General features: G+C 41.9%; 1 protein-coding gene across 1 annotated transcript; it reads right to left on the reverse strand.

Annotated features, from left to right (window-relative positions):
- Positions 1-2,268: 2,268 nt before the first annotated feature.
- Positions 2,269-27,259, reverse strand: EPHX1 (epoxide hydrolase 1). Its single transcript, XM_030945439.1, has 9 exons — positions 27,115-27,259; positions 15,110-15,294; positions 13,527-13,707; positions 11,120-11,347; positions 9,617-9,746; positions 8,348-8,562; positions 6,161-6,269; positions 4,606-4,731; positions 2,269-3,152 (listed from the first exon to the last, which is right to left on the reverse strand). Exons 2-9 carry the CDS (start codon positions 15,287-15,289, stop codon positions 2,927-2,929), a joined length of 1,395 nt encoding a protein of 464 aa, XP_030801299.1. The 5' UTR covers positions 15,290-15,294; positions 27,115-27,259; the 3' UTR covers positions 2,269-2,926.
- Between the last annotated feature and the right edge of the window lie 460 nt (positions 27,260-27,719).

Raw genomic sequence — 27,719 nt, forward strand, 5'->3', positions numbered from 1 at the left:
TATTTTTCCATACCAGAAGCAGAAACTTTTCAAAGCACTTCAGCTGGGGAGGAAGAGTACAAGTTGTTTATTTTCAGTGGCATCTCCATGGTTCCAAACCCCTTATCAAGACTCTTAATGAGCTATGCCTGGATAATTAAAAAGTAGAGTTAAGGTCAGCTGCTTCTGGTTTCAGCGTGGGATAAATGCATGTTTTGGAGCAATTTAATGTGGCAGGGCTTTTAGGACAGCAGTTTCTTTGAGCAGAGACTTTGGGGCAACTTTGGACCAGAAATTGGAGCTTCATTAAGTGGCCCTGGAGCAAAACAAAATGTTTTGAGCATTAAAAAGTGTCACCATATTCTGTGTTATGCTGAAGGCTGTAGCTACTCTTTCAGAGCCTTATCCCCAAGAAACAGCTCAGCCAGCCCAAGAGCATCACACTTAGCCTTTTTAGAGAAAATTCCCTGCCTGAATGGCAGGTCCTCAGCTGGCTGACATAAACAAGAACAATTGTAACAGAGCAGGGACTCATTTTGTACTGCTTGTTATTATTATTGTGATAGTCTGATATGCAGCTACTTGCTAACAGAAATGTTAAGGCTATTAAATGTTAAAACTGTTAAACCAAACTGTTATTTTTGGTTATCTGTACCAAATAATTGCCTGTAGCCAGTACCAGAGAGTATCAGAAGTGAATCTGGAAGGTGCTTGTCAAATCCAGATTTCAGGTTCCTGGGGGAGTTGTTCTCTACAGGATGAGATGCAGATGCTACCATTGGCTCACAGACAGTTCTTTAGTGTTAAACCTTGCACTAGAGGTGGTGGGATTGGTTTGTTTTGCTAAAACCAGAGCTTATTTTGAAAAGGGAAGAGGAACTGAGGGCAGGTTTTACAGCTACTGTATAGCTAATTTCCTACTTTTTCACTTTCATAGCATTTCACTGCATTTTTATCTAACTGTAGGTAACCAGGTGATGAGTAACAGCTGCTGATTGCTGTGGGCTTAAGGTTTGAGAAGTGTGACATCAAAATTCAGAACAAACTCTGCTGTATATCAGGTATTTGATTATCATTTTTAAACTCCTAAAATCTAGACATTTTAAGTCCAGGTTTGTCTCTCTTTCAGACAGTAGCTTATCAAACCCTGAAGAAAATTACCTGGTGTGCAGAGCAGGTCAGGACAGACTTGTGCAGGAGGGTGTGCAGTGGTGCCTGTAGAGGCTGTTCTTGTCAGTGGTGAGCCAGTTCCTCCTGAATAAGGATTTCTCTTTCACCATACTGCTCCTGAAACAATTTTGGGAAGGGTCTTCTCCATAGAGAGTCCATTTCTGTGTTTTCTTCCAGAGTGCTCAAAACAGACTGGCCTGCAGCACACACCATTTTGCAAATGTGAAGACAAATTTTGACTGAATGAAAAGATTTCCAATTAAGCATGGAATTAGTGCTTACTACTGTTCTGGAAACAAGTAGCTGTCTTAACTGAAGAACAGCTTGACGATCAAATCTAGCAGGGGGAATGCTGAGAGTTCCTCTGCCTCTCTTACTCACCGAGGTGCAGCAGGCAGAGGAAAGGGAGAAAGAGGTCTCACCTCTGCTCAGAAAACTGATTCAGGCTGGTCTCCAGCCCATCTGCCCTAAGGATTTTCTGTCAGGGTTGGTGGTGGTGGCTCTCAGCACTAGGATTTGAATGTGCCCAGCAGGAGAGTCCATTGCCTCCTGTGAAACAAACTGTGTGGTATGCTTGAGTCTAAAGACTTTTGGGATGGAGCCTGGATCTGCTGAGCTTCTGATCTTAGCTTCCATTTCAATTAATATTGTGAAATAATACTAATCCATGCAAGTGTTATTGATAGATTGTATTTCCCTGTGCTTTCAGAAGTAGAGAAGGACATCAGAAGTGACCGGAGAACAAAACCACACTGAAATCAGCCAGCTGGAGATGCTTTAAGACCTGTTTGAAGCTCAGCTGCACACACTAGGGACAGGAGCTGGTAAAGCCATACAGCCCTTCAATTTTCTTTGAGCAATTTTCCTTCAATCTGACCTCTGTGACAGCTGGAGTACAGAACTGATAGGTTCTGAGCTGATGATTCTCCTAGCTGGTACCAAGCAAAATCTCAGTTGTTAAAAGAATTAAAAGAATCACACAGGAGTTATTCAAAAATTTAATTCATTTTTCTTTTAATTTTGAATTAATAATATTTTTATTCTTTAGCAAGAGGTATTTATAACACCCTGCCAAAGCAGTGCAAAGCCACAGTGTGTTGGGCCTACCTAGGGCTATGATTTAAGAGTATAAATTCAGTGCAGAAGTAGCTGGGGCTGCAATTACTCCTACCCAGCCCCACCTCCTGGGCTGAGCCACAGGCACCTGTGTCTTTCAGCTGCTCCTCACATCTCCCAGGAGCCTGGCACAGGGCAGTCCAGCTTCTTCACAGCCCAAGCTGGAAGAGAAAGGCAGCCAGCAGAAGGCAGTTTAAAGATACTGTAAGCTCATCAATGCTGATTGATTGATGTACTCATGCAAGTTAGGTCCTGCCAGGCTGCTCCCTGCTCTTTATGTGAGGAACTTCATACTCACAGCAACTCAAATTTTACTGCTGCCATGAGAAAAAAAAGCCTTTCATAACAATTTTACTGTTACTAGGTACGTTGGTAGTTGTGAGGTCTATTTTTCAATCTCAAAGCAAGAGTCAAAAATACTACAGAATATGCTTCAGAAGATACTCAAGCACTCTTCATGCTGCTTTGTTAGCCTAGCTGAACAAAAAAAAAACCAGCCCAAAATCTGTTGGTCCCCATGGCAGTATACACTGTATTTTTCTTTCTGTCCTTGCTCACATCTGGTCAACAATAAAATCTAATTACATGGATTACAGCAGACTTAGTAAGCCCTGTACATGTGCTAAGCTAAAAGTAATTACCCTGCTGTCTCTTAGGGAAGTTATTCCCCTTTCTTTTTCCAGAGTTGCTCTTTCTCTACTTTGTCAACAAACTGCAGAATATCTTTAGCAAGAAGTTCAGGTTCCTCCAAAGCTGCGAAGTGGCCACCCCGAGGCATGAAGTGGAAGGAGACAAGGTTGGTGTATTTCTTCTTGGCCCAAGCCTGGGGTATGTGCAGGATTTCATTAGGGAAGGCAGCAATGCCAGTGGGTACCTGTACTGTGAGCCTGAGAGAGGAGAGAGAATCATTGTCATCTTCCAAACACTTAAATCTGCAACAAATCAAAAGTCCCAAGGAAATTTTCCTGAACAGTTGGGATCACTCTTGTTAGGCATTAAAAATTGGATTTCCAGACCCTAAAACTGAAGACAGCTATAATTCCTGAAGGAAAAACCTCTCTTTTATTTTTTCATACGGTGATATTAAGGCAGGGGATCCAGGGCATGAGGCTCAGAAGCATGGAAAGGGAGAGGAGAGCCCTGGGAGGTGGTGGGCAGCAGATTTCCTCTTGCTGCACACAGGGCTCAAATTGATGGGCAAGCACACAATTTGATAAGAGCTGGAGAGAGATTTACAGAGAAGATAACCACTCAAATACACTAAGACTGGCAGGACAACAATTACTTAATGGGGGGAGAGAAGAGAGGAATACTGATAATCTAGGCTAGCTCAGAAGCAACATTAGTATATGCGAGACTATACCTTGTAAAGTAGCTCTTGCTTTTAACTGGCACAAATGCACACTACAAAACATTCTTCACATTAGGAAGTGTAAGGAAGCAACTGGATTTGAGTGGTGTGAGTGGTCTGTGCTTGTTCTAAGAGCCACATTTTCTAGGTTTGAATATTCCATACACATAAGCTGCATGGTCAGAAGTGACAGACTTTAAAATGTAGATACAAAAAGTGTTGGGCACGTAGCCACTGGAAGGCTGAGGTCAGAACTTGACACAAGACTCTGAGGCTCTGTCCTCTAGGCACTTAGGAGCTCATGCAGCTCATCTAATGCAGGCACAACCAGAGCAAGATACTGCCCACAGCATAGCCACAACATCTTCAGGAACTGAGTCAGCTTCCTGGGAGCATCATTTCACAGCTAAATAAATAGCATGGCACTAAGCTGTGGGTGCAAATACCTCAGGGCAGGTTTAGGCCTTCACTCATACTCAGGCTGACACAAGTGCATGCAACCAAGCTGCTGCCTGAAGAGCCTGAGCAGCAGCAGGCACATCAGTCTCACTGACTTCTCAAGGATGCAGTTTGTCAGCAGGCTGAAGTTGCTTCCAAAGGAAGGACTTAAGCCTTTTGCAGAAAAAAGGAAAATTGTGTCCAGAAAAGTACTAAAACTACAACCAACTAAACTAAACAAAACTGACTGTGTGACTCAATCACAGACTGATTTAGTAACTGAAATAAAATCGGGAAGTAGATGGATACACCATGAATGGGAGGCCCTCAAGCAGTGCCTCCAGTCAGATCTCCTCACTGAGGGCTCAGGATTCCTGCCTAAGCACCGTGTTTTGCAAGCACAGCACAGTACATCAACTGCCTGGCATGTCTTGCAGAGGATTTCTGTGAGAGAGCAGTGTTTTTCCTCAGCATTCAGGAATCTATAAAGCATACAACTATAAAATTAAAATTAAAAGGCAAAATATTTAAAGAGAAGAAAGCACACTTACTTGTCATGTTTCTGTGTGCCTATCCCCTTCTGCAGGTTTTCCTTGTAGAAACGCATGGAGGAGACGATGCAGCCTGACACCCAGTAGATCATGATATTGGTGAGCAGGTCATCCAGGCTGAACTTCCTGAAAAGGCAAGCCCAAGAGATTGCTTAATTAGAACTGAAGACTGATTTGCAGGTACTTGACTTTGGTTTGGTTGTAAGGGGGAAAAAAAATATAGGAAATAAATAGTGGTTAAGAGTGGAGAGGCAAAGTTATTACTCCCACTCTGTCTGCCAGTGACCAATTAAGGATGCTAAAGGCTGTCAGACACAAACTGGGAAATCACATTCTAACTCCTACATGGAAGGCAGATTCTGTGGTAGTCATATTTTCTGGAAAAATCCCTTTGCCCAGGATTCTTCTCCTGGGAAGATGAGAACCCTCAGAGAAAAAGGAAAACAATTCTTATCTCATTTGCTTCTCCAGTGTTTTGCTGCTTTGGAATGTGTTTGGAGATTGTTTATCCAACAGGTGGTTGTTTCATTGGTTTCATGTGAATTATTTTGACTTAATGACCCATCAGGGTCAAGCTGTGTCAAGGCTCTGGAAAGAGTCACAAGTTTTTCTTTAGTATCTTTCTAGCTTTCTGTCTGTGTCCTTTTAGTATTCTTTAGTATAGTTTAGTTTAGTATTCTTTAATATATTCTAGTATCATAAAATAATAAATTAGCCTTCTAAGAATGTGGAATCAGATTCATCATTTCCTCCCTTGGTCTGGGAACCCCAGATACAAGAGATATAAAACAAATAAAAGATATAAGGCAAATACAAGAGATTCCAACAAGCACCTTATGCTCCAGCACAGCTGTCTCTCCTGTCCACAGACTGGGAGGGTGGGAGCAGAACAGCACACGCAGCAGCTTGTGCCATTTATTAATGATAATCTGAAATGCTACTGTGAGCCCTCAACAGAGCCCTGACACACCAGCATGTGCTGTAAACAGTGCATGTTTCATATAAAGTTATTAGCTGTATGCAGGGCAAACATTCCATACAAATCTGCTTTCCATAGCATGCCCCCTCTCTCCATTCCTGCCAGGTAGTTCTCAAAGGGGATTTCAGCTCTGGTTTCTGCTGCACACTAAACATAATCCTTTATTAGCGAATGGTAGGTAGATGAAGCTGTAACAATCAATCCAAAGCAAATCCACAGGGAGTTAATTGTTAGTATTACAATGAATCATGAGCTGCCAGCATCTTAATGTGGGTTAAACTTTTGGATTTTGTGTCCTAATGAGATTCTTCCCCATAAGTCAGTTTTTAATACCCAGGAGTTGCAGGGTGTATTTCTAGCCTTCTGTCTGTGTCCTTTCCTTCCCGCTTCCATCTCCTAGGAGATGGAAGTGGGAAGGGAATCCATCAGCCTGCATGGCCTGTTTGCCTCTCAGTGTGCAGCACCAGCTGTGGTCACTCCAGGCTCCCCTGAGGTGTGAGGTGACCACTTCAGACAAACCTCTCCAGCTGTGACTCTGGGCTTAGCCACCTCATGCAAAATGGAGAAAGGGCTCACCTCTCTAGTCCTCCATCCTCTAGATTCTGGAATTCCATATCAGTCCACGAAGAAAACTTCTCCAAGATGTATGCAGCCAGTCCCACAGGAGAGTCATTCAAACCACAGCCTGTAAAGGAGGAGGAAAATTCACCTGTAACTGATATCCAACTAAAGAACTCAGAGTGTTAGAGAAGCTGCCTGTTTAATACAGGGGATCTAACTTTACAAAGCTGTTCCATCAGCTGCTTTCTTGAATAAATAAAATAATACAATGAGCTGGAGCCATTTAATGCCAAATCATAAACTTGAAGTGTCTGCAAATGAGCAGGCTCCATATTAGCTCACACTGAACATTTTTTGAACTGATGTAACAGTATTGGATTTCTGCTGGCTTTTCTTTTTTTCTGGTAAGCTAATAAGATTAAGCTCTATGTGCCAAGGAGGGTTTGCTTCCATTAATCTGGAAGTTGTCATGTATTAAACAGCATTACAGAGCCAAACCCCACATGCCTACACATGACCAGGAGGATTTGCAGCATTATCTAACAGCAAAAACATTTTAAGGATTATTAGAAAGTCATTAAGGAACAGCAAGGCTCTGCTAAATGGTCCATCTTCTGAATTAGCAATAGCAAACTGCCTTCATGTAGAACAAGCCTTCCTATAGATTTTATAGTTTGCTTTTCTTGGACACAAAGAACAGAAAGACCACACCTGCACTTGGAACTTTGATCACACATCCTAGTGCTGTGAAATACAGGGATTGTAAACTGTCCCAGTTTGTCAGTAAAACATGAGGAAAAGCTGTTCCCAAGGAACAGCAAGTTCCTTGGGAACAGCTTTGAAGTTGTATTTGGGAATTTGGTGGAATTTGAAGTTCCACCCTTGCAACCCAGCCTTCCAGGAAGGTGCCTAACACTGCAGCTGGCACAAATTCACCAGTAATTGCTATTGAAACATGACAGTGGGATTTCAATTATTAAGCAACTACTGTTGATAAGTGAAATAGCAAGTGTTTGAAAAAGTTCTGTTGAGCACTTTCCAGATGTGCTGGACATGACAAGCCTGTTCTCAGCTACTCACTGTGAGTAGAGTGCGTATGGTTACATAGATGAAAATTGAACCTCTGAGCACTTGGAATGTAGGCATTTCTGCCAGAAATTTCTTCAGAGTGTTTTTGCCCTTTTAGGAACCTGCCACTGCCCTGATCCTCTCTTCTTTGTCCTTAGGAGAACTGCAGAAACGCTCCAGCTCCCAAAGCATGAACTGGCTGCTGGTTCCCAGTCTGCTCTGACAGACCACACCTGACTGGTAAGGACAAGAATCAGCCAAAATTCTGATTGAGAAGGAGCATGGCTCAGGCATCTTTCAGATATCAGCTTCCCTCTCTTTCCTAAAGCACAAAAGACTGGCAGTTTTTAGGAACCAAAACTCAACAGAAGCAAAATTTTTTTTATATTCATACAATTATCCTTTTGCCTACACATTTAAAGAACATACCTGCCTCTGTAGGTAAGCTTATGGAAAACCATTAAGAAATATTTCCCTTAACTATATTTTAAGTAAAATCCATCAGTGAATTGCTGCTGCACCAAACTAAAAGGTAGTCAGTACTCTTGACTCAGTTGTCCAATTCAGTCACAAAAGATGTTTTTAAAATAGAAACACTTAATACTCAGATACTTAAAGCAGTTAAACCATCTGAGTGACTAGCTCATGTAGAAAGAACATTTACAGCTAATTTTTTTTTTCCTTGAAAGTCTGCAAGTAATTCAGAACAATGAGTGAAAGTGAAATTTGATTTTACTTCTCAGGTATTAATTTTCACTATAATAAATAAGCTACATTGTGTGCTGAGACAGCTAAAAGCTTCTTGTAGTTTACATTACTTGAATGTGATCCATTCTATGAGAAGAAATTATCTTTTGCTCTCAGCAGAGCTGCATTTGAAATGGAATTACAGTCTCCAGTGACAGCAGAAGTGGAAAAATATGAAACAATCTATTTTATTTATGAAAATTGGAAAATGAGGTCAGTGGCACTTGGAGCATGCTCAGTTTGGATGTGCAGATACACTGCAAAACCCCCCTATTTTCTGCATATTTTAAGCAGTACATTTTGTTTCTATAAAAGTACAACTAAAGTGAAGAGATTTAGGTATCCTGAGCTCAAAAAAGGTTGTGGGGTTATTTTTGTCTGTTTTACCAACAGTATCTGGTTTTGTCGCTTGTATGTGAGCATAGCCAAACTCAGACAAGATCTTGTAGAGCCATTTCTTCAAGAAGGGGAACATCCTCCTGACATCTTCATCCTGGAATCCAAAGAGCCCTGGGAAGTACTGGCCCAGCAGGATGGAGAGCAGGTGAGAGAGCCCCAGCTTAGAAACCAAGACCATGTTTAAATGGAGACCTTTCACGTGGCTAAAGACAAAAAAAAAAAAACCACAAAAATTAACAAAAAGTTAACAAAAGTTCAAAGTTGTTGTATTTAGAATCATAGAATATCCTGAGTTGGAAAGGACCCACAAGTATCATCCAAGTCCAGCTCCTGGCCCTTCACAGGGCAGCCCCAAAAATCACAGCACGTGCCTGAGAGCATTGCCCAAACGCTCCTTGAACTCTGCCAGGCTTGGTGCTGTGACCTGTAACATTTAAAATGTTATTAACAGGAATGGACATACTTGAGTTCCAGCCTGTTAATTACATCACGACCTCAGCTGCCCTTTGTAGTGTGGCTTTTCACACAAAAATGACAAGTCAAAGGGACAACTGTCAGTAATCAGCACACACTCCAGGGCACTAAGCCACAAATCCTCCTTTTTTTTTCTTTACAAGTACTTGTTCCACTGCAGACCTCAGTGAGGCCACTACCAAACTGCTGCACAAGTGTTTGAAAGAAAAAACATTGAATATAAACTAAAGTTATGTAATTTTGGATCTTTGCTTAACACTGAGCACCAAAGGGAGAAACTACATATTGTATTTGCGGGGTGCCCTGACAAAGGCAGGAATGATGCATCTGACTCCACGCTCTCAGAAGGTTAATTTATTATTTTATGATACTATATTATATTAGAGAATACTATACTAAACTATACTAAAGGATACAGAAAGGATGCTTACAGAAGGCTAAAGAGATAATAATGAAAACTCGTGACTCTTTCCAGAGCCCCAACACAGCCTGGCATTGATTGGCCAATGAGTGAAAACAACCCACACCAGAATCCAATAAAACAATGACCTGTGGGGAAACAATCTCCAAACACATTCTACATGTGAGCACAACACAGGAGAAGCAAATGAGATAATAATTTGTTTTCCTTTTTCTCTGAGGCTTCTCAGCTTCCCAGGAGAAAAATCCTGGGCAAAGAACATGAATGCCACACCTACACAGTGAGGACTTGGGCAGACACTCCCAAGTGCACAGGAAATAACTATTCACAGAGTAAAAGAGCTGCACCAAGGGGCTACTCACCTGGGAGCTATCTGGGCCAGGTTGGTGCAGATGAGACAGCCAGCATCACCACCCTGGGTGTAGAACTCATTGAATCCCAGTCTGAGCATCAATTCATAAAAAACAGAAGCAGCACTCACGGAATTGAAGTCTGCATTTAAAGAAAAGAACACTTTTGTTGCATTAATTCCACCCACGCTTCTGACCCTGCAGCACTGATTCTCCACATCAAGGCAATGTTCCAGCTCCTCAAAAGCTACAAGTCCCTTTCTCCTTGCCTGACTGTATGCAAGCCCTCGCTCAGCATCCAAGCACAGAGAGCAAGCAGAATCCATGAGGAGAACAAACTCCAGCCTTTGTTGCAGACCTCTCCACTGCTCTGAATGCTGACCACGAAAATTGTGGTTTTTTTAAACAAAATCCATCAGTGAATTGCTGCTGCACCAAACTAAAAGGTAGTCAGTACTCTTGACTCAGTTGTCCAATTCAGTCATAAAAGATGTTTCTAAAATAGAAACAATAGTCAGATACTTAAAGCAGCTAAAAGATACTCAGATGATTAAAGCAGATACTTAAAGCCAGGGAAGCAGAGAAAAGCAAACCCAGCTGCCACTGTCATATTTTCTGAAAAATCCCTTCACCAGGATTTCTTCTCCTGGGAAGCTGAGAAGCCTCAGAGAAAAATGAAAACAATAATTATCTCATTGCTTCTCTTGTGTTCTGCTGCTTTGGAATGTGGTTGGAGATTGTTTATCCAACATGTGAATTGTTTTTACTCGATGACCAATCATGGTCCAGCTGTGTCAGGACTCTGGAAGCAGTCACGAGTTTTTAATTAGTATCTTGTTAAACTTTCTGTCTGTATCCTTTCTCTATTCTTTAGCATAGTTTTAGTATAGTATTCTTTAATATAATATCATAAAATAATAAATTAGCCTTCTAAGAACATGGAGTCAGATTCTGAATTCCTCCTTTGTCCGGGCGACCCAGCAAATACCACACCCAACCTTCTCCACATCTGCACATGCAATTATATACTAAACTCAGTGTCACTTTAAACATTACCTTGCCCCAATTTCCTGCAGTTTGTGTTTGTATAACTCAGAGCACAAGCTGAGCAAGCAGGTATTTGGCTGCAATCTGCCATGTGGACAAATGAACTGCTTAGTTTCAACTCTTCCTTCTCACCTACCTGTACAATGCTGTCAAATATGGATGCAAAACACCAAAAAGGAGCAATAATAAATTAAATTTACCCTGCCTGCTCACTCACAGACAATCCATGGATGCAACTACAACTCTTGAGTTGTAACTTCATTGCTCCAGGAACTAACCAGTGATGCCACCTGAAGTCACCCCCTTATGAGATAAGAATTGTCATCCCACAGGACACACAGGATCTCTGTTTCCTCACTGGGAAAACAAGAAGTATGGAACAGGAGCTGCTGTTCTGCTAACAGAAGAGTTACAGTCTCACTGTGAGACTGGGCTTGTGGGGGTTCAGTTTCTTCTCCTGTGTCATACCTTGCTTGTGGGGTGCTTCTGAGAAGCCATAACCAGGGATAGATGGGCAAATGACTTCAAAGATGTGCTCATCCCCGAGGCCGTGGCTTGCAGGATCCGTCAGCAGAGGGATGATTTTGTAAAACTCGTAGAATGAGCCAGGCCAACCATGAACCATTAACAGTGGCTTTGCAGCCTGGCCTTCAGGCAAACGAGGGGGCTTTACATGAACAAAATGGATATCAATGCCTGTAAAAATAAAATCATTAATTAGCAGGCCCAAATTTACCGTGACACTGAAACTAATCACAGAATAGATTAGGAATAAAGCTTTTTTCCTGTCCTTTTTTTGTGGTGAGCATGCAAACACACTGCACCTCTCTGGATACATTTATCCAAGGACCTTAAAGTACTTCATAATGGGCAATTAAGCATCACAGCAGCAAAACGGGGTTGGCTATTTCTGTTTTAAAATAAATTGGCAAATTAAGACATAGGAGTGAAGCAATCTACCAACGGTAACCCAGTGACTCACACAGCTTACAGGCAGAGGAGACAATTACATCATTTAGTCCAAGTGCCATTACATTTTACCCAAATGTCCCTACATGGCACAGGATAGGCTTCAGTCAGCCAGAGATTTTTCTTCCTGAAAGGCCTGCAATTGCAGCTGGAAGGCACCAAGAGATAGGGAATCCATCACAAGGTGCAGCTGTTTGTCTGGGGGCACGAATCACTTTCCTCATTTTGCGCATGCCTTACTTTCTATTTGAATATGTCTGGCTTCTGTCCCCAGCCACTGACTCTAAATGCTGCACAAAAGGAATTTTAAAAGCCTTCACTAAGTATTCTCTGTCTGTGGATGCCTCCTGTAATCAGGTCACACATCTTAACTCCTGATAAACCAATCATGCCAAATTGAGGATTTTATGCCTGCTAAAAGAGAGTTCAAGTGTTCATTTTTGTAGTTCTTTCCTACCTTTTGTCCAAAGCTTTCAGTATCTCTTTAAGTGAATAAACCAAACCAGGAACCTCTGTTCTAGTGCCAGTCTCCAGTTTGACCAGTAAAAGGTAAAATCAGCAGTGTAGTTTCCATTTTGAAAGCTTCACACAGCATTGCACTACCTGCTTCAGGTGAGCTGCTCTTCCTCAAACTAACTCAGGGCTTTGTTTTCCAGGAAACAGGAATTTGTTCCCTGAATTCCTCATTTCTTGGTGTATTTAAGCGTGTTTTACTCACATCAACTCCAGCTCACCAGCAATCCCACCGTCTTTCACTGACTTGAGATTTCCCCATCCTTGACACTTCTGTGAATCTCTGCACTCTCTGAAAAGCTTTCAAGTGATGACAGAAGGTAGGAATCTGATACACAGCATGTTTGACCTTGTCTTTTCATATCTGCTCTCTGTAATCTTTCCCAGCCCTGAAATTTCCCTTCCCATTGCTATACATAGTGCATTGTCCTTAGCTGCTTCTCCCTTTCTTGTCTCAGATGGGGCTTTTTTCTTCTTTTTCAAGGGAAGACTTTCTGGTTTTATCTTTTTCAGCACTAACCATCATTTAAATAAGTGCTTTAAGCTCTAACCTTTATGCAGCACCATTTATTGTCCTAAATCCATTTAAAATACCATGGCAAACTACACCTTTTGAAATAACACACAATTGTTGAGTGCAAATAAAAACAGAACAAAATACCCTGTTAAGGTCAAATTTTGCCATCATGGGAGACAATTGCCTGCTGAGCTCTAGGGACCCAAGCACCACCTCAAATCAGGCATTTTACAAAGCCCAGCCTGACCAAGCTCCAGCACCAGCAGACCTTGGCTGAACGAACTCTTTGGAAAGAATGAATGAAGAGAAACCATTCCCTCACAGCTGGCAGCTCATCAACCCCAGGGGAGAGGCATTGTGCTCTCCTGGGCCTGGGAATGCTTGAAGAGGTGCAGCAGAGCACATCTGCCCTGCCAGGCTGAGGAGGGCTGCCAGGCTGATGGCTTCACTGTGACAGCAGCAGCTGGGCACCTCCACAGAGCACGAGGAGACATCTGTGGCAGTTTTTGCATGGCTGCATGCAAGGCAGGGAACATGTGTACAGCTTAAGATCCTCTTCTGCTTCCAAACACTCGTGCTTGGCTCCTGCTAACACCAGCTGACAGGCTGCTCATGCACAGGGAATTCCATTTGTCATTCCTTGTCCTGAAGGCTTCAGTTACAACCAAGGAGTTCCCTGCTCCTTCAGCAGTGATGCCAAGGATCCAGACTATGGCAGCCAGGGAGGGAAGGCCCTGTGACACAACCAGAGCCTTCTTCCCACCCTTGTAGACAAATTTATCTATTGCAGACAAATATCTATTTGTCTGTTGCAATTTTCCCTTGCAGACAAATTTATCTATTGCTAGTTATGTTTTAAGGGGAAAAGCAGCACACCTTGAATCTTTGTTTTGAATTGTGGGTACTTGTTGAGGACTTCAACTTGTTTCTTCCAATTGAACTGATTTTTCCAGTAGGACACCACCTTCCTGAGGTGCACTGAGTTGGTTCCATAATGGAAGCAGCTGTTCTCCAGTGGCTCAGTGAATCGAGCCTGGTCCAGTCTCCTGAACAAATCCTACAGGGAAAGGGAGAGAAAAGACATTAAAATCCCTTGTGTCTGCTGTCTTGGGCTGTGTGTGTTTCTAGTTATCCCCACGTGAAATGAGAACTATGGAAGTAACATCTCTAATTAGACACCTGTGCCTTTTGTTGATCCTCCCTCAGCTGTCCAAGTATTTTTCCTCCTGCAGGTGGCCTCCTTCCCCTTTCACTCCCAGCTGTTCTCAGCCTTTGTTCTGCAGGGCTGCCTAACCTGAGAACCAGAGTCTGCCAGTTTGAGAACCTCAGAGGGCAAGCTGCTCTGCTGGCACCACTGTGGCTGCAAGGGGCAACTCTTGCTGCCTTTCCTGGGTGCTTTCCTCACAGTCAATGCATGGATCTGGCCCAAATCTTTTTACTTTCCTTCCCAAAGCCAGGGCTGGGAAGTCTTTCACCAGAAAACACTCAGAAGGATTTTGCATAGACAGAAAGTTGGTGAAACCAGACTGAAACTGAAGTTTGCCAATCAGTCACCTTCCCACTGCACTACAGGAGATGCTGGTGACACTGCAAGATCACTCCAAAATCACTCAGCAGGGAAGGACAGCCAAGAGCCCCTTCCTACTGCAACTAGAACCACAGATCTGCTGAAAGGCAGGTCTGGAAATCTAATCTTGCTCAATAATTTTAAAGTTAGAAATGATCCATCTTAGTGTCTGCAGTGTAAGAGGAAAGCAGAATGGAGAGCAATGTCTTTTGATATTACTAAGAAGGGTAAGCAAAGTGTTAAAAAACCCAGGCCTTGCTGAGAAATTAGGAATCTATTATAAATTAATAATGTGAGCAATCCCAGGAGTATTGTTTGAACCATGACCCCACAAAGATCTATGAAATTGTTCAATCCCTGCCTTAAACACACACAATCAAAATCTTTCTATGCAACAAATTCTGCAACGTATGTGTTTACTGTAATTACCACAGTAATTTAGTGTTGACCAAAGTAGACTATTAATTACAGAAGAATCAGCATCCAACACAGCTGCAAACATAAAGCAGTCAAGAAAATGAGGTATTTGTAATTGCTTTGGAAAGAAAGGGGAAAAAAACAAGACATTGTTCTTATTCTGGTCTACACAAACTGAGGAAAATGCACAAACAGAAAAACAGAGTTGAGTAATCTGTAATATGATTTTTATGTTTATTAGGCTTTGCAGAGTAGGTTTATTTACCAGCAATCATGCAAGAGCCAGCTGAGAACAAAATTATACACTGAGATCTGCCTATTCATACTTATCTTCTGAAGTACTGAAAAATCCCTTCCCCCAAGACCTGGCCATCACTGGCACCCTGTTGGTTCAATTTAAAAATTGCTTCCAAACACATTCTACATCATTTGGCCATTTCTTCCTTCCCTTCCCCCAGCACAGAGATTTGCTTACACTCAGCTCTTCCTCTGCAGTCTCCACCTTAAATGGTCTAATACTGGAGTCTTCTTTGGTCACAGGCTTTTGTCCCCTGCCCCACCACCCATCTTTGAAGGGCAGTGTCTCTTCATTCTTCTTGGAAAAGAAGAAGTAGATGAGGATTGTCCCCAGGACCAGGAACACCTCGAGCAGCATAATGCCTGCAAGAGAAGAGCAGAACTCTGGTGAGCCCAGTCAGCTCAGAGAGACACACACATTTTTTGAGGAGATTTTTCCCTTTTCAGACAGGATTCCAGCTGCAGGATGCTCTGGCACTCACAGGATATCAATACTTCTGTGAAATTTCTGAAATAGAACGTTTCAACCTACCCAAATGAGGAAGAATCGTTTTAAATAAAAGACACATAATAAAAACAGAGCTCAAAGTCGGTTAAAGAGATAATGTGGCAATTAGATATTCATTATAATGTAAATATGACATAAATATAACTTAATAATTACAATTACACAATTCACATTTAATGCCTTCTCTTCCTCTGAAGTTCTAGATTCCCCACAAATCCCAGGGCAGAGCATCTCTTCAGCAAGGCTCACATGTGCACTGCTGTAGATTCAGAGGGAAAGAAAAGCAAGGCAGGTTATACATACAGAATAAAAAGCCAACAGTGTGAGGGCAGCCACCTTGTACCTCCCAGTCAGCCAGGAAGTGGAGCAGGGATATATTTGCACAACCCTTGAACAGCAGAGTAAAGGGCAGTCAGACCTTCCCTTTCCTTCTCCCTGTGAACTGTTTTAAAGAGGAAACAAAAGCCCATGCTCTAAAATGTGACCACTTTGCCAAAAAAAGTGAAAAATTCTGTCAAGGTGCCGAGCAACCTGATTTCACAGCACATCTGCATAACCCAGCTGCAGGGCTGCTGTGCTTCAGTCAGAACACTCAAAAAAAAAAAAACCAAAGGAAAATAATCTTGAATATATTTGGACTGTTTCGTGCTGCAAGTAGAAAAACCACTTAGACTTGTCTTTAATAATTAATGATTTCAAGCATGCCTTTAAGTGTAAGAAACCTTAGTAAGGTGGTTTGGGGAACAGTACTGTCATCATTTTAATGCATAATTTTAAAAAATGTCATACTTCAAACACTCATTTGCTGGGGAATTACTAAGACATCAAGTATTTCAAAACTTCTGTAGGGCAAGGATTGTTTATGACCCAGAACATCTTCATTTTCTCTAGAGCCAGGAGGTTTTGTTGGTTTTGCTGCTGCAGAGTAATTTGATGCTCTGGAATGGCTCAAAGAGTCCTCAGAATGCACCAAATTTACTCCTGGACCAAAACAGGAAATTTAGCACAAGTTAACAGGAATTCACAGGATTAGAGCAGGAATGAAACTGAATGGAATAGTTTAAGTGCCTTTATGCGACAGGACATGTTTTAGTCAACTTCTTGAGTTTAATTTTCTAATGGCTGACAATAAAAAAATAAATACACAAGTCAAGATAAGCACCCATAAAACATCTGTGCTGGTTGAACATTTGTCCAGGCACTGTGCAGATTGAGCAAGCTAAAAAAAAAAAGGAAAAAAAGAAAAATATTCTATTTTTTACACATGCAAATGCTACAGCCTTGAATGTCCCTGAATCCTCAGAGGATGGAGCTATTGGATGATAGGCACTGAAAAAACTTGATTTGTTTTTTTTCACTGGTGCTTCCATAACTTCTGCCACTTGTTTTTCTTCACAATGTTGTCTGGAGCGCAAGACAACACTCCTTTCCCACCTTTACAACACCCAGGCCATAACTCTCCCCAGAATGAAAAATTTTATCCAATTTCAGCTTGCATCAGCACACAAACCAATGCAGTTTAGGAGCATCCTGAGCACAATTAAATTTTACTGCAAAGCACAACTGGAGGGGCTTCTAGAAACCTCAGAGCACTTTACAGAGAAATGATGCCTACCACAGCATTTTATAACGTTTCTACTCCTAAGCCTTCATGGAGAAAAACAGCAGCTTCCTCGAAATCACAACACAGCTGGGGCCATGTCTGTACTAGAAAGGTTCACCACCATAACTGTGAACATCACACAGAAAATCCCAACTCTTGGCCAGTCTGATCTGTTTACAGAGCCCCCAGCAAACAGAAGGGCTGCTGTCAGTGCCAGCCCTGTTGTTCAGGCTGGGCTACCTCCAAAAACAAAGCTCTCTTTGCCCTGACTCCTGCTGCATCAGCACCATGGCCCTGGCATTCACAGTCTCTGAAAAAATCCCTTCGCCCAGGATTTTTCTCCTGGGAAGCTGAGAAGCTTCAGAGGAAAAAAAAGGAAAACAATTCTTATCTCATTTGCTTCTCCTGTGTTTTGCTCACATGTGGAATGTGTTTGGAGATTGTTTACCCACAGGTGATTGTTTCATTGGATTCTGGTGTGAGTTGTTTTGACTCTTTGGCCAATTGGGGCCAAGCTGTGTCAACACTCTGGAAAGAGTCACGAGTTTTCATTATTATCTTTTTAGCCTTCTGTAAGTATCCTTTCTGTATCCTTTAGTATAGTTTAGTTTAGTATTCTTTAATATAATATAGTATCATAAAATAATTAATTAACCTTCTGAGAACATGGAGTCAGATTCATCATTCCTTCCTGCCACGGGGATCCCTGCAAATACAATACCTGCCAGCACAGAGACAGAGCTGCTCTGCCCAGGAACTGAACCTCCAGGAGCCAGAAACCCTCATGTCCACGCCCTGAGCTACAGAACCACTTCTGCTCCCCCCATCTCCTCTCAAGGACACTTGAGAAGCAGAATTCTTGCAGCAGAAGACCTGGAGAGGGATTGTGTGCAAATGTGTGTGTTCTGCATTCATCCTGGACCATAGGTGGAAAGAACTGGCTGTGTGAACAGAAACCCATTTTTTGCAGTGAATTCAGACTGTAGGATGAGCTTGTTTACCACCCAGTAGTAAGTTCCAAAACCAGCTTCAGGTCTCACAAGAATCCTGGCGTCCACTGCAGATAGCTGGGGCTGGTGACAAATTGATTTGCATGGGATGTCATCCTGATTTGGAAGAAGCTACCTCTGATATTGGTTGGGTTATTTTTTGCTAAGAGAGACTCTCTGTATTCAATCTCTCCCAGTTGCCTTGAAAGTGCTTGTAAAATTTCTGATGATATTGAACACAGGCCCCAGAGCTCCAAGAGTGTCACATTTTTCTGTGAGTGCCCAGGAAGGGAAGGACCAAGTGCATCAGCATCCTCTGAACTTCACCACCTCACCCAAGGGGATTGTTTTGGGAGGGATGAGCTGCGGGATGCAGCATGTTCCTGCCAGCAGCTCCAGCCTGGGCCCGGAGGAGGCCACCCAGAGCAATGATTTCCCAAGTTCACTATTCAAGCTGCTTCTCTGGAGCTCTCTGTGTTGTTTGAGCAGCACAAAGCAGCCTCAGTTGTGAGGCACTTGCTCCAGGATTTCCTCCACTAATCGCTGCTGGGATCTGTGGTGAAGTGGAAGTTATCAGCTCCTTAACACTTGTTCCACATGCAGCTATACAGCACCATGAATGTGGAAGGACAAACAGGTACAATAACACTTTTCTACCCTCATTTTTCAGATATGTCAACAACAAAGTGCCGGTGGTTTTATTGTCTGAACTCTCTTGATGCAACCACACTGGCACAATTCCTTTTTGAGTGCTTCAAAGGGAGTTTGTGTTTTGGTTTGGCTTTTTCCTCTTTTTATGTGACCAAAGGCAAGACCTTAGAAGGAAATATTTCCATCTATTCCACTGTCCTTAGGCTCTGAGACTTTGCTGTACCCCAGGGTGGATATTGTTTGCAGACAACACTTAAATACCTTAGACAGTACTTGTATCCTAAAGAGTTCAAGGAGGAATGCTTTTGGTTTGCTGCTTTAAAAACATGTTTTCAAAGAAAAATGTTGAAATGCAATGGGCCCAGTAAATAGCCCAAAACCAAGTTCCTCTCGAAGAAGATCAAGCACATCTCGTGAAATACTTTTGCAAGAAAACCCCAGAACTTCCTTACAGTATCTTACAGCTCCCTGTAGGAAGTACTCCTTGTTTTCAGCACCTTTCTGCATTTTGATTTGTCCCCTATCTGTGCATTAACATCAGGGCTAGGGGGTCCACAGGAACAGAGCAATTATTATTTACATTAAAGTAATGTCCTGTCTCTTGCTTTGTCTTCATCAATACACAGAAGAGATGCCTCAGAGAACAGAGCTCTTCATTTCAGAGGTCATCTATGAAACAGCTTCATAGTAAAATACCCATCTCCTTCTACAAGTAACCATCCATCTTAGCCTTGCAGCATTAGAATCCATCTGAAATATGTTTTTGGAGAAATAATCAACTGTGAAGACCTTCAGTTTAATGCAGGAAATGCCTTCTGGCCCAAACACCACCCAGCTGCAACAAATTATGCACAGCACCCACAGCTTTGCGGGTGCTACCAAACCCTGCCAGGGCAAAACTGCTGCTGCATGGCTGAGGCAGGAGTGGTGAGACTCTGCTGCTTTCAGAGCTAATCATGCTTCAGGGTTAACAACATTTTCTCTCCAAGACTGGTTTACCAGCGCACTGCAAGGCAGCTCAAAGCACTTGGCACACTCTGAGAGACACGAGGTTTATCGATTAATAATTACCCTGCAGGAGAAGTAACAGCTCCATTTGGAAGTGATTTTTCTGTGTATTTTTGTTCCCTTACATAAAATCCCACACCAGGCTTTACCAGAAAGGCAACTCTGCTGCAGCACCTTTGTTTACACCCTGCTTTGCCCAAAGAGCAGAAACCGCAGGTTACTCTTCCCAAGAGACCTGAAGGAAAAACAACCCCACTGAAGGACTTCAAAAACTCATGGCACCTGTAACAGAGTCCCTGAGCACTACCACAGCCTAAAAGGAACTAAGACATGGCACAGTCCCCACAGCTTCACCCTCAGCCTGTCCCTTACCTTCTCCAGGCATCACATTTTTGCCATCAGAAAGAGACAGAAAACCCTCAAGCCACTCATAGAAGAAAATCTTCCTGTTTCTGTAGTTTATGGAGCATTATGACAAGCTTGAAAATAGCTTAGCAAGACAGAAATTGCTTTGCCTACAAGTGATAACATCTTCCAGGTGAGCATAGAATGCTGCATTAACATTGGAGGGGAGGAGGAGAGGCAGGCATGGCATGAAATAAAGCAAAGCAGATCAAAGACAGGAAATACAAATCCAACAGAGTTTCTGCCTTGTCTCGATAAGAAATTTAGCATTTACATTTTTTATTGCCACAGGGAGGTGGCACACAATGCTATCTCCAAAACAGCAGGAAGAGATGATATCATCCCATTTTACTTTTTTTTTTCCCTAGACTGTTCACAATCAGAAATTAACCAGTACAGAAGGAAATTAATTAGAAGGCTGTGAGCAAGGAGTGAGGTCACGTCCCCAAAGCAGTGACGCCACACTATCCCAGCATGTGAATTGTTTTTACTTAATGACCAATCCCAGCCAGCTGTGTTGGACTCTCTGGGTCAGTCATGGGTTTTTATTATCATTCCTGTCTAGCTTTCTGATTTATCCTTTCTCTTTCTTTAGTATAGTTTTAATATATAATTTCTTATAATATAGTATGATTCATAATATGATTATTATATAGAATATCATATAATAGAATATAGAATATAATATAGAATATATAATATAAAACTATTTATGTATTTATATATAATATATGCTGTATATAATATATATTTAATATATATTATATTTTATATAATATATAGAATATTATATAATATTAAAATATAATATTTTATATATAGAATATATGAAATGTAAGATATGAAATATAGTATATAAGATATATAAAATACAGTATATATAATGTAATGTAATATAGTAATAATATAATATAATATAATATAATATAATATAATATAATATAATATAATATAATATAATATAATATAATATAATATAATATAATATAATATAATATAATATAATATAATATAATATAATATAATATAAGCCTTCTGAGAACTTGGAGTCAATTCTCATCTCTCACCTCCTCCTGGGAACCCTCACAACACCTCTGCATCAACCAGAGCTGGCCCTTACAGCACTTGTCCTCCCAGGTGTGTTATTCCAGAGGGGTGCTTGAGCACCTCACACAACACATTCCCACCTCATTTTTCCTAGTTACAATCCATTGTTAACTCTCCAGTACCACACTGAAAGCCCACAGGCACTGAGGCCCAAGTCTAACTAAGAATAAAAGAAAAGTAGCACGGGACTAAGTTCACTGTTATGTACTTTGCCTCGCCCAGGGGCAGAATGTCTGTAACCACTGGCCAGCCAAAGCTCATACCCCAATCATTATTTAAAATACTGCTTTCTTAAGAGGAAGAAACTCAATTTACAAGACCACATTTCTGAGCAACATTACTTGTTCTTTTAAAGCCATGCCCTACACATTATTCCGTGCTGCTTAAAACTGTGATTTTTTAATCTCAATTTTCCTCATTTTGCTTCTATTATGTTTGAACAAACCCACTCTCTTTCAAGAGTCTAAAAAAAGCCTTTGGGCTACACAAACACAAACTGACAGAATCCAGCTTGGGATCTGTGTGATGCCCATTAATGTGATCTAATGACTGTGTGCATGATTCAGGGGAAAGGAGATGCACTCTCCATCTGCAATAATTTGTTTCAGACTCTGCAGACAGAAAAGCCACGAAAGGACTCTTAAATCAGCACTGTTCATGATAATTAAGGGTGAAAGAGCTGTTCAAACTACCATAATAGTGCATCAAGGTGAGATCATGCAAAGATTTTATCCTATTTATCCTATCCAGCCTTTACTCTATTTAATGACCCTCAAATCCCAGCAAGAAGAAGTTTTTTGCACAGGTGCAGAGAAGTGACAACAGCCTGGCATACAATGGAGGCTGAAGACAGCTGAAAGCTCTCTCAAATCCCATCTTCCACTTAAAAAAGGGAAGGACACCACGCCAGCAACAGTTTTTTAAACAATTCTTAGCCACAACATCTTGAGTTTTACTTCAACATCTCATTCCTAGTGCCTGAAAAGAAATTATGAGCAGCACGTGGTTCTGTTTTGCCTTCCACTAGAGCTTCTAGCAGTAATGAGGTTCACTTCCTCATCCTGTGCCAGCATCTGCATTTTACAGAGGAGGTGGAAATGAACCAAAAGAGTGAGATATTACAGATAAGGAAATGAGATCGGGGTAATTGTTCCTCAGGCCTTCAGGCAAATTTGGGCTCTAATTTTAGCTTCACCAAATCCTCCAGTAGTGAAGAGCAAAAGGTTGCCCTCCTTCCCTGCCATGGTGTTACTGCCAATGTTTTACCTCCCCCGATCTCCAGATAAGACTTGTTTTCATCACAAATTGCTTGGTGGTACAGCACAGCATGTCCCCTCCTGTTTACTGCAGGATCTTCCATCAGTCTGAGTCTCAAGATTCTTCCATGGAATCAGGAAGGGAAAGATCTTTTCAGCTAGCAGATTTACCAGCTTTTTGTATTAGCACTGTTAGAAAGCTGTGTTACTGAAACCTTTAATTATTAAAACGTGCAGAATTGATGTATATGTGGTGCTTTAGAGGAGAAAAAAAAAGGAGTGCAAGAAGTTTGAGGTACGTAAGAACAAAATACATGACAACCCTTCAGTTAAAAGAAGGTGTGGAGATAAAAACGATGAATATAAAGACTGCCAGAGGAATTTTCTGGCTAACTGCAAGACAGATGAGGCACACATTGTGAATTTAAATGAGGATCATGACTCCAAGAAGCAAGGGCAGCATGAATGAGAATGTGCTCCTTGCCCATGATGTGAGACTCCCTCAAAGCTCTGTGATGCCAAACTCCCTCCTTCTCTGCGATGCAAGATGACCTCCACCTTCTGTGATGCCAGACTTCCTCTTACCTCTGTCAAACCAGTCTCCCTCTTACCTTTAGGATGAGACTCCATCCTCCAGTAGTGAAGATTTCCTGCTTTTTTCTGTGACACCACATGATTCCTTTCCTCTGCGATGTCAGACTCTCTCTTATCTCTATGACGCTTTCTTCCTTTCTCAGTGATGCCAGACCCCCTCCTTCCTTCAGGACACCACATTCCCTCTTACCTCTGTGATGTCCAGCTCTGTGATGTCAGACCCCTCTTTTCCTTTCTCAGTGATGACACTCTCTTCTTCCTTCCTGATGCCAGACTTGCTCTTACCTCTGCGCAACACTTTCTCCTTCCGCTGTGACGGCAGATTCTCTCAACCTCTACAATTCCTTCCTGGAATCCTGGAATCCTTCCTTCCCTTTTCCATGTCTGATGCCACACTACCTCTTACCTCTGAGATGTCCAAATCCATTGTACCTCTGTGATGCCAGACTCTCTCTGTGATGCCAGACTCTTCCTTCCATCCTGATTGATGCCAGACTCTCTTCTTCCTTCATGGTGCCAGACTCTCTCTTCCCCATGTGTGAGACTTCCTCCTTCCTCAGTGTGTGATGACCTCAATCCTCCAACTTTTCCACATTTCCTCCTTTTTCTATGATGCCACAATTCCTCCTTCCTTATCGATGCCAGACTCCCTCTTACCTCCATGAGAGACTCCTTCCTTCATCTACTATTTCAGATTTCCTTCTTTTTCTGGGACACCAGACTCCCTGACCACAAAAACCTGCATACTCTGAGTATAATGCAAGAAATGTGCAAAATAATATATAAGATAATCAACTCATTTTGCCTAGAGCTATAAATGCAAAAAGACTAAAGAATATTAAATGTGACTATGGAAACAGGAAGAGATCAAAACTTGTTGTCTCTCTACAAAGACTTCATTCCCAGCAAGGAAAGGAACTTTGAATGATGCCAGAGGAGGGGAACAGATGGTAGCCATCATTTTCTGTCAAATAACTGCAACACCAAAAGGATGTGCCAGAGTAAACATGTAACAAGAACAATTTCTGCTACTTTATCTCTCCCTTAATAACAATATTTACATTCTGTTTGGATTTCCAGAAAAATGCACTACCTGTACCCACCAGATGAGAGCAATTACCACTCTTGATGAAGCACCCAAGAGAGCTTGGTTCTCCAACAGAGCTTGGGTTTTGATTCATCAAACATGGGGGTTTTATCTGAGAGGAAGATTTGTTTTCTATCAGACAGCAAAGCCCACCCAGGCTGCAGATACAGAACAAACAAGGTCAGCAAGAGCTGTGTGTCCTAACTACAGAATTCACAAGATGAACAAGATTTGACTGCTGGGTGCAATAAATGTGAGGAGAATTGCTTGAGACAGCAAGAAACAACAAAACCCCAAAGTTTGCTGAGCCCTTTCTTGTCTCATGGATTACACCTAATAATCTCCTGCAGAAATGTTAAAAAAAAGCTGGAGGAATGTTAGGTGCCAGCTCACTTTTCAGAGAGGAAACCTGGCAAACAGCTCCTGTTCTTTAATGCAGCAAGATCCCTCCATAAACATGTCCACAGGTCATTTCTTCACTCTGGCAATTGCACTATCAGAGAGAACAACTAAGCATGGCCACTACAATTCCCACAAAAATATTCCCAGCCCTGCCAATCAGAAAGAATTTAATCAACAACAACATGCTTAAATAGATATTAAAAAACTCAGAGTGCTGCTTAAAAGAACCAGCCATAAACCCCAGGGTATATTCAAATCACTGTCAGCCATCCTGCCATGTGTAGCATGACCAAGATATCACAGCAAATGCCACTTTGGAAGACGATGTTTTGTGCTTTACCATTTATGTAAATACCCATTTACACACACAGTGATGCTTTTAATTAACAATAATGTGTGCAGAGGAAGAATCCAGGACTTTTTCAGCAGTGGTATTCAGAAGGGAAAAAAGTATTTTCAGCATTAATTACAAGCAGACCAAAGCTCTTCAGAGAGAAGCAAGATGCTCTACTTTCCAAGTGACTTTTCTTCAGGGACTTAGACAGTAATTAGAGATCTATTTGCCACATTTGGAACTTGCACTTTGCAGAAGTCTGCCCTGGTTCTGGGATTATGCATGGCATGAAGAAAATACTCCTGCAGGCTCAATGAAATAGTGCCTACCACAAAGGCAAGGCTTTACCTCTGCTCATCTGCCCACAGAATTTGAATACTCCAACAAGAAATGCGCATAGGAACATGTAAAATAATCAATTTATTTTGCCTAGAGCTATAAGCTATGCTTCACCTACCACCCCCAGCTCTGCTTTGCCACTTCTCCACTGACAAATTACTTGACGAACTATTACTGAAGCAGCAAGAATTTCTGGGAGTATTACCATTCCAGAATTATTACCCCTAACACTTTCATTTACCCGTTGTAATTACTCAGAACAAATTGGTCCTTCCACTAAGGAGCCTGAGCTTATTTCACAGTGCTTACAAGATTAAAACATTGCCATTTGATGCCTAAAAATCCTGGGTGGGTCTGAAAGCTTTGCTGAAACCCTGGATAAACAAACAGGCTGAAAGGAACGGTGTTACCCTACAGAATGACCAAATACTTAAAGTACAGTAAATCAACAGGGGGCAAAAAAGCCTTTTAAAACAGCCAGTAATCCAAAGCCTATTTTGGGCAATTCATACAGACAAATTGCATGTTGGATTTTGCCTGCACTGGTTATTACCCACTGTGCTCTATTTCAAATTATTTACTTCGACGTTATGATCACACAGAATAAAACAACAAACTCTGGGAAAAACAACAAGCCAGCAGAGTTTAGCAAATCACACACAAGTTTGAACAAATTTTTAACGATTTTTTGACTGGAAATGAATTCAGACTGGAAAAGATGTAGAACAAAGAGCCATGAACTTGACACTGCGCCAGGACCTTCCCCACAAAGACTTCAGCTCTGACAAAGATCTAATCCCTGTCCTTGGACAACTTCAACTGTGGATTGATTTTCAAAGCTGCTTAATTGCTTTTGGGGACTATCTTCCATCGATTTTCAGTAAGCATTAGCAATCTGTGCACTCAAGGCTCAGCTTTAGCTTACTTCAAACAGGAGCAATATCTGCTTCAGGGGAGAAGCACAGCATCCCCAAAGAGCAGGGCCAATCCACATATGAGCCCTGCTTTTGTGGCTCTCTGAGTAACTCTGAGACATTGGCTTCTAGGACTGGATTCTATCTTTTAGGTTCACCTAAAATTACCAGGCAATTTCCCTTTAGATAAAACTATGTTAGGAAAAGAAGGGAAGAGAAAACAGCCTAATTCAATAGGGTTAGAAAATTAAGCAATGCATTTGGAAACAGTATGTTTTAACTCCTGGGCAATCAAAATCCCAGCCGAATTCTCACAAACTAAACCCAGCTTGAGCAGAGTACATAGTTTGCTTAGTCTTTGCAGATTGCTCAGTTATGCAACAAAATATGGGCATTAAACCTATAAGGTTTTCTTCTCATGCCTAAAACACTTGTTCAGCAAAGGGAATTATGCATAAAGTACTCAGTCAAATCATCCTCAGGTCTGGCAAAATTATCCATAAATAAATAAAAAAAACTTCGATTTCACATGCCCATTTATAAATAAGCAAATAAACCATAAAGAAACCATTTACATGCCAATAGTTAAAGCCACTTACTTTAACTAAACAGGGAAACCTGGCCACATTCCCGAGGAACGCTAAATGAAATTGTTATTTCCATAACAATTTTATGGAAATAACAATTTTATGGAAACTTTAATACTAAACTAAAACAATTTTTATGTTTTATGGAAAACACAAAAAATATGTTATATATATGTTTTATATATATATATGTTATATATATTATATATATAACATAATTTTTACGGTTTTATTTATAAAACATAAAGCTTTTAAAAATGTATGTATTCCATAAACCCTGGTACATTTTTTATGTTTTTTATTTATTAAAAATAAAACCTTTTTTAAAAATGTTTTTATTCCATCAAAAATAAAACTTTTTTTTTTTCAATGTTTTTATTCCATTAGCAGGAACCTTACCTCTGGTTCCAGCTGTTGGAGATGCCGCACACGCTCCCCTACCAGGAATGCAGATTAGAACCCTCCTGTTCCCGAAATCAGCACAAAGCCCCCAGCGGTCCCAGCGAACAATTCCCACTGTCAGGAATCCTTGGAGCAGCAGCAGCCGCGGAGCCCCGCGCACTCTCTAATTCCCTGGCATTTACGGACCTCCGGCGCAGCGTCCGCGGGTTTGGACACACGGAATGGCTTGGAAAATCGCTTTCCTTTGGTGCACGGGGAGCCAAAGCTCCTCTCCCCGCCGGGGCGCCGCTCGCATCCCGCGGGGAACTTCCCAAACCCATCCCTGGACCGCGCCCGCTCCATCCCGGACCGCGCCCGCCGCCCGCTCTCACCTGCCGGGCCGGAGCGGGCACCGAGCCCCCCGAGCCGTGCCCCCGCTCCGCAGCCCGCCGGGAGATGTCGTTCTGTCCGGGCACAGAGGCTCCGGAGCAGCACAGGCTTGTTCCCGCAGCCCCCGCAGCGTCCCGGGCTGCGAACGCCGCCTGCAGGGTCAGGGCACGGCCGGGAGCCGCGGGGCGCTGGGAGATGCCTGTCGGAACTCAGGACATCCCTCTGGCTGTCCT

This window comes from Camarhynchus parvulus, chromosome 3 (genome assembly GCF_901933205.1).
Source record: "Camarhynchus parvulus chromosome 3, STF_HiC, whole genome shotgun sequence".
NCBI classification, from domain to species: Eukaryota; Metazoa; Chordata; class Aves; order Passeriformes; family Thraupidae; genus Camarhynchus; species Camarhynchus parvulus.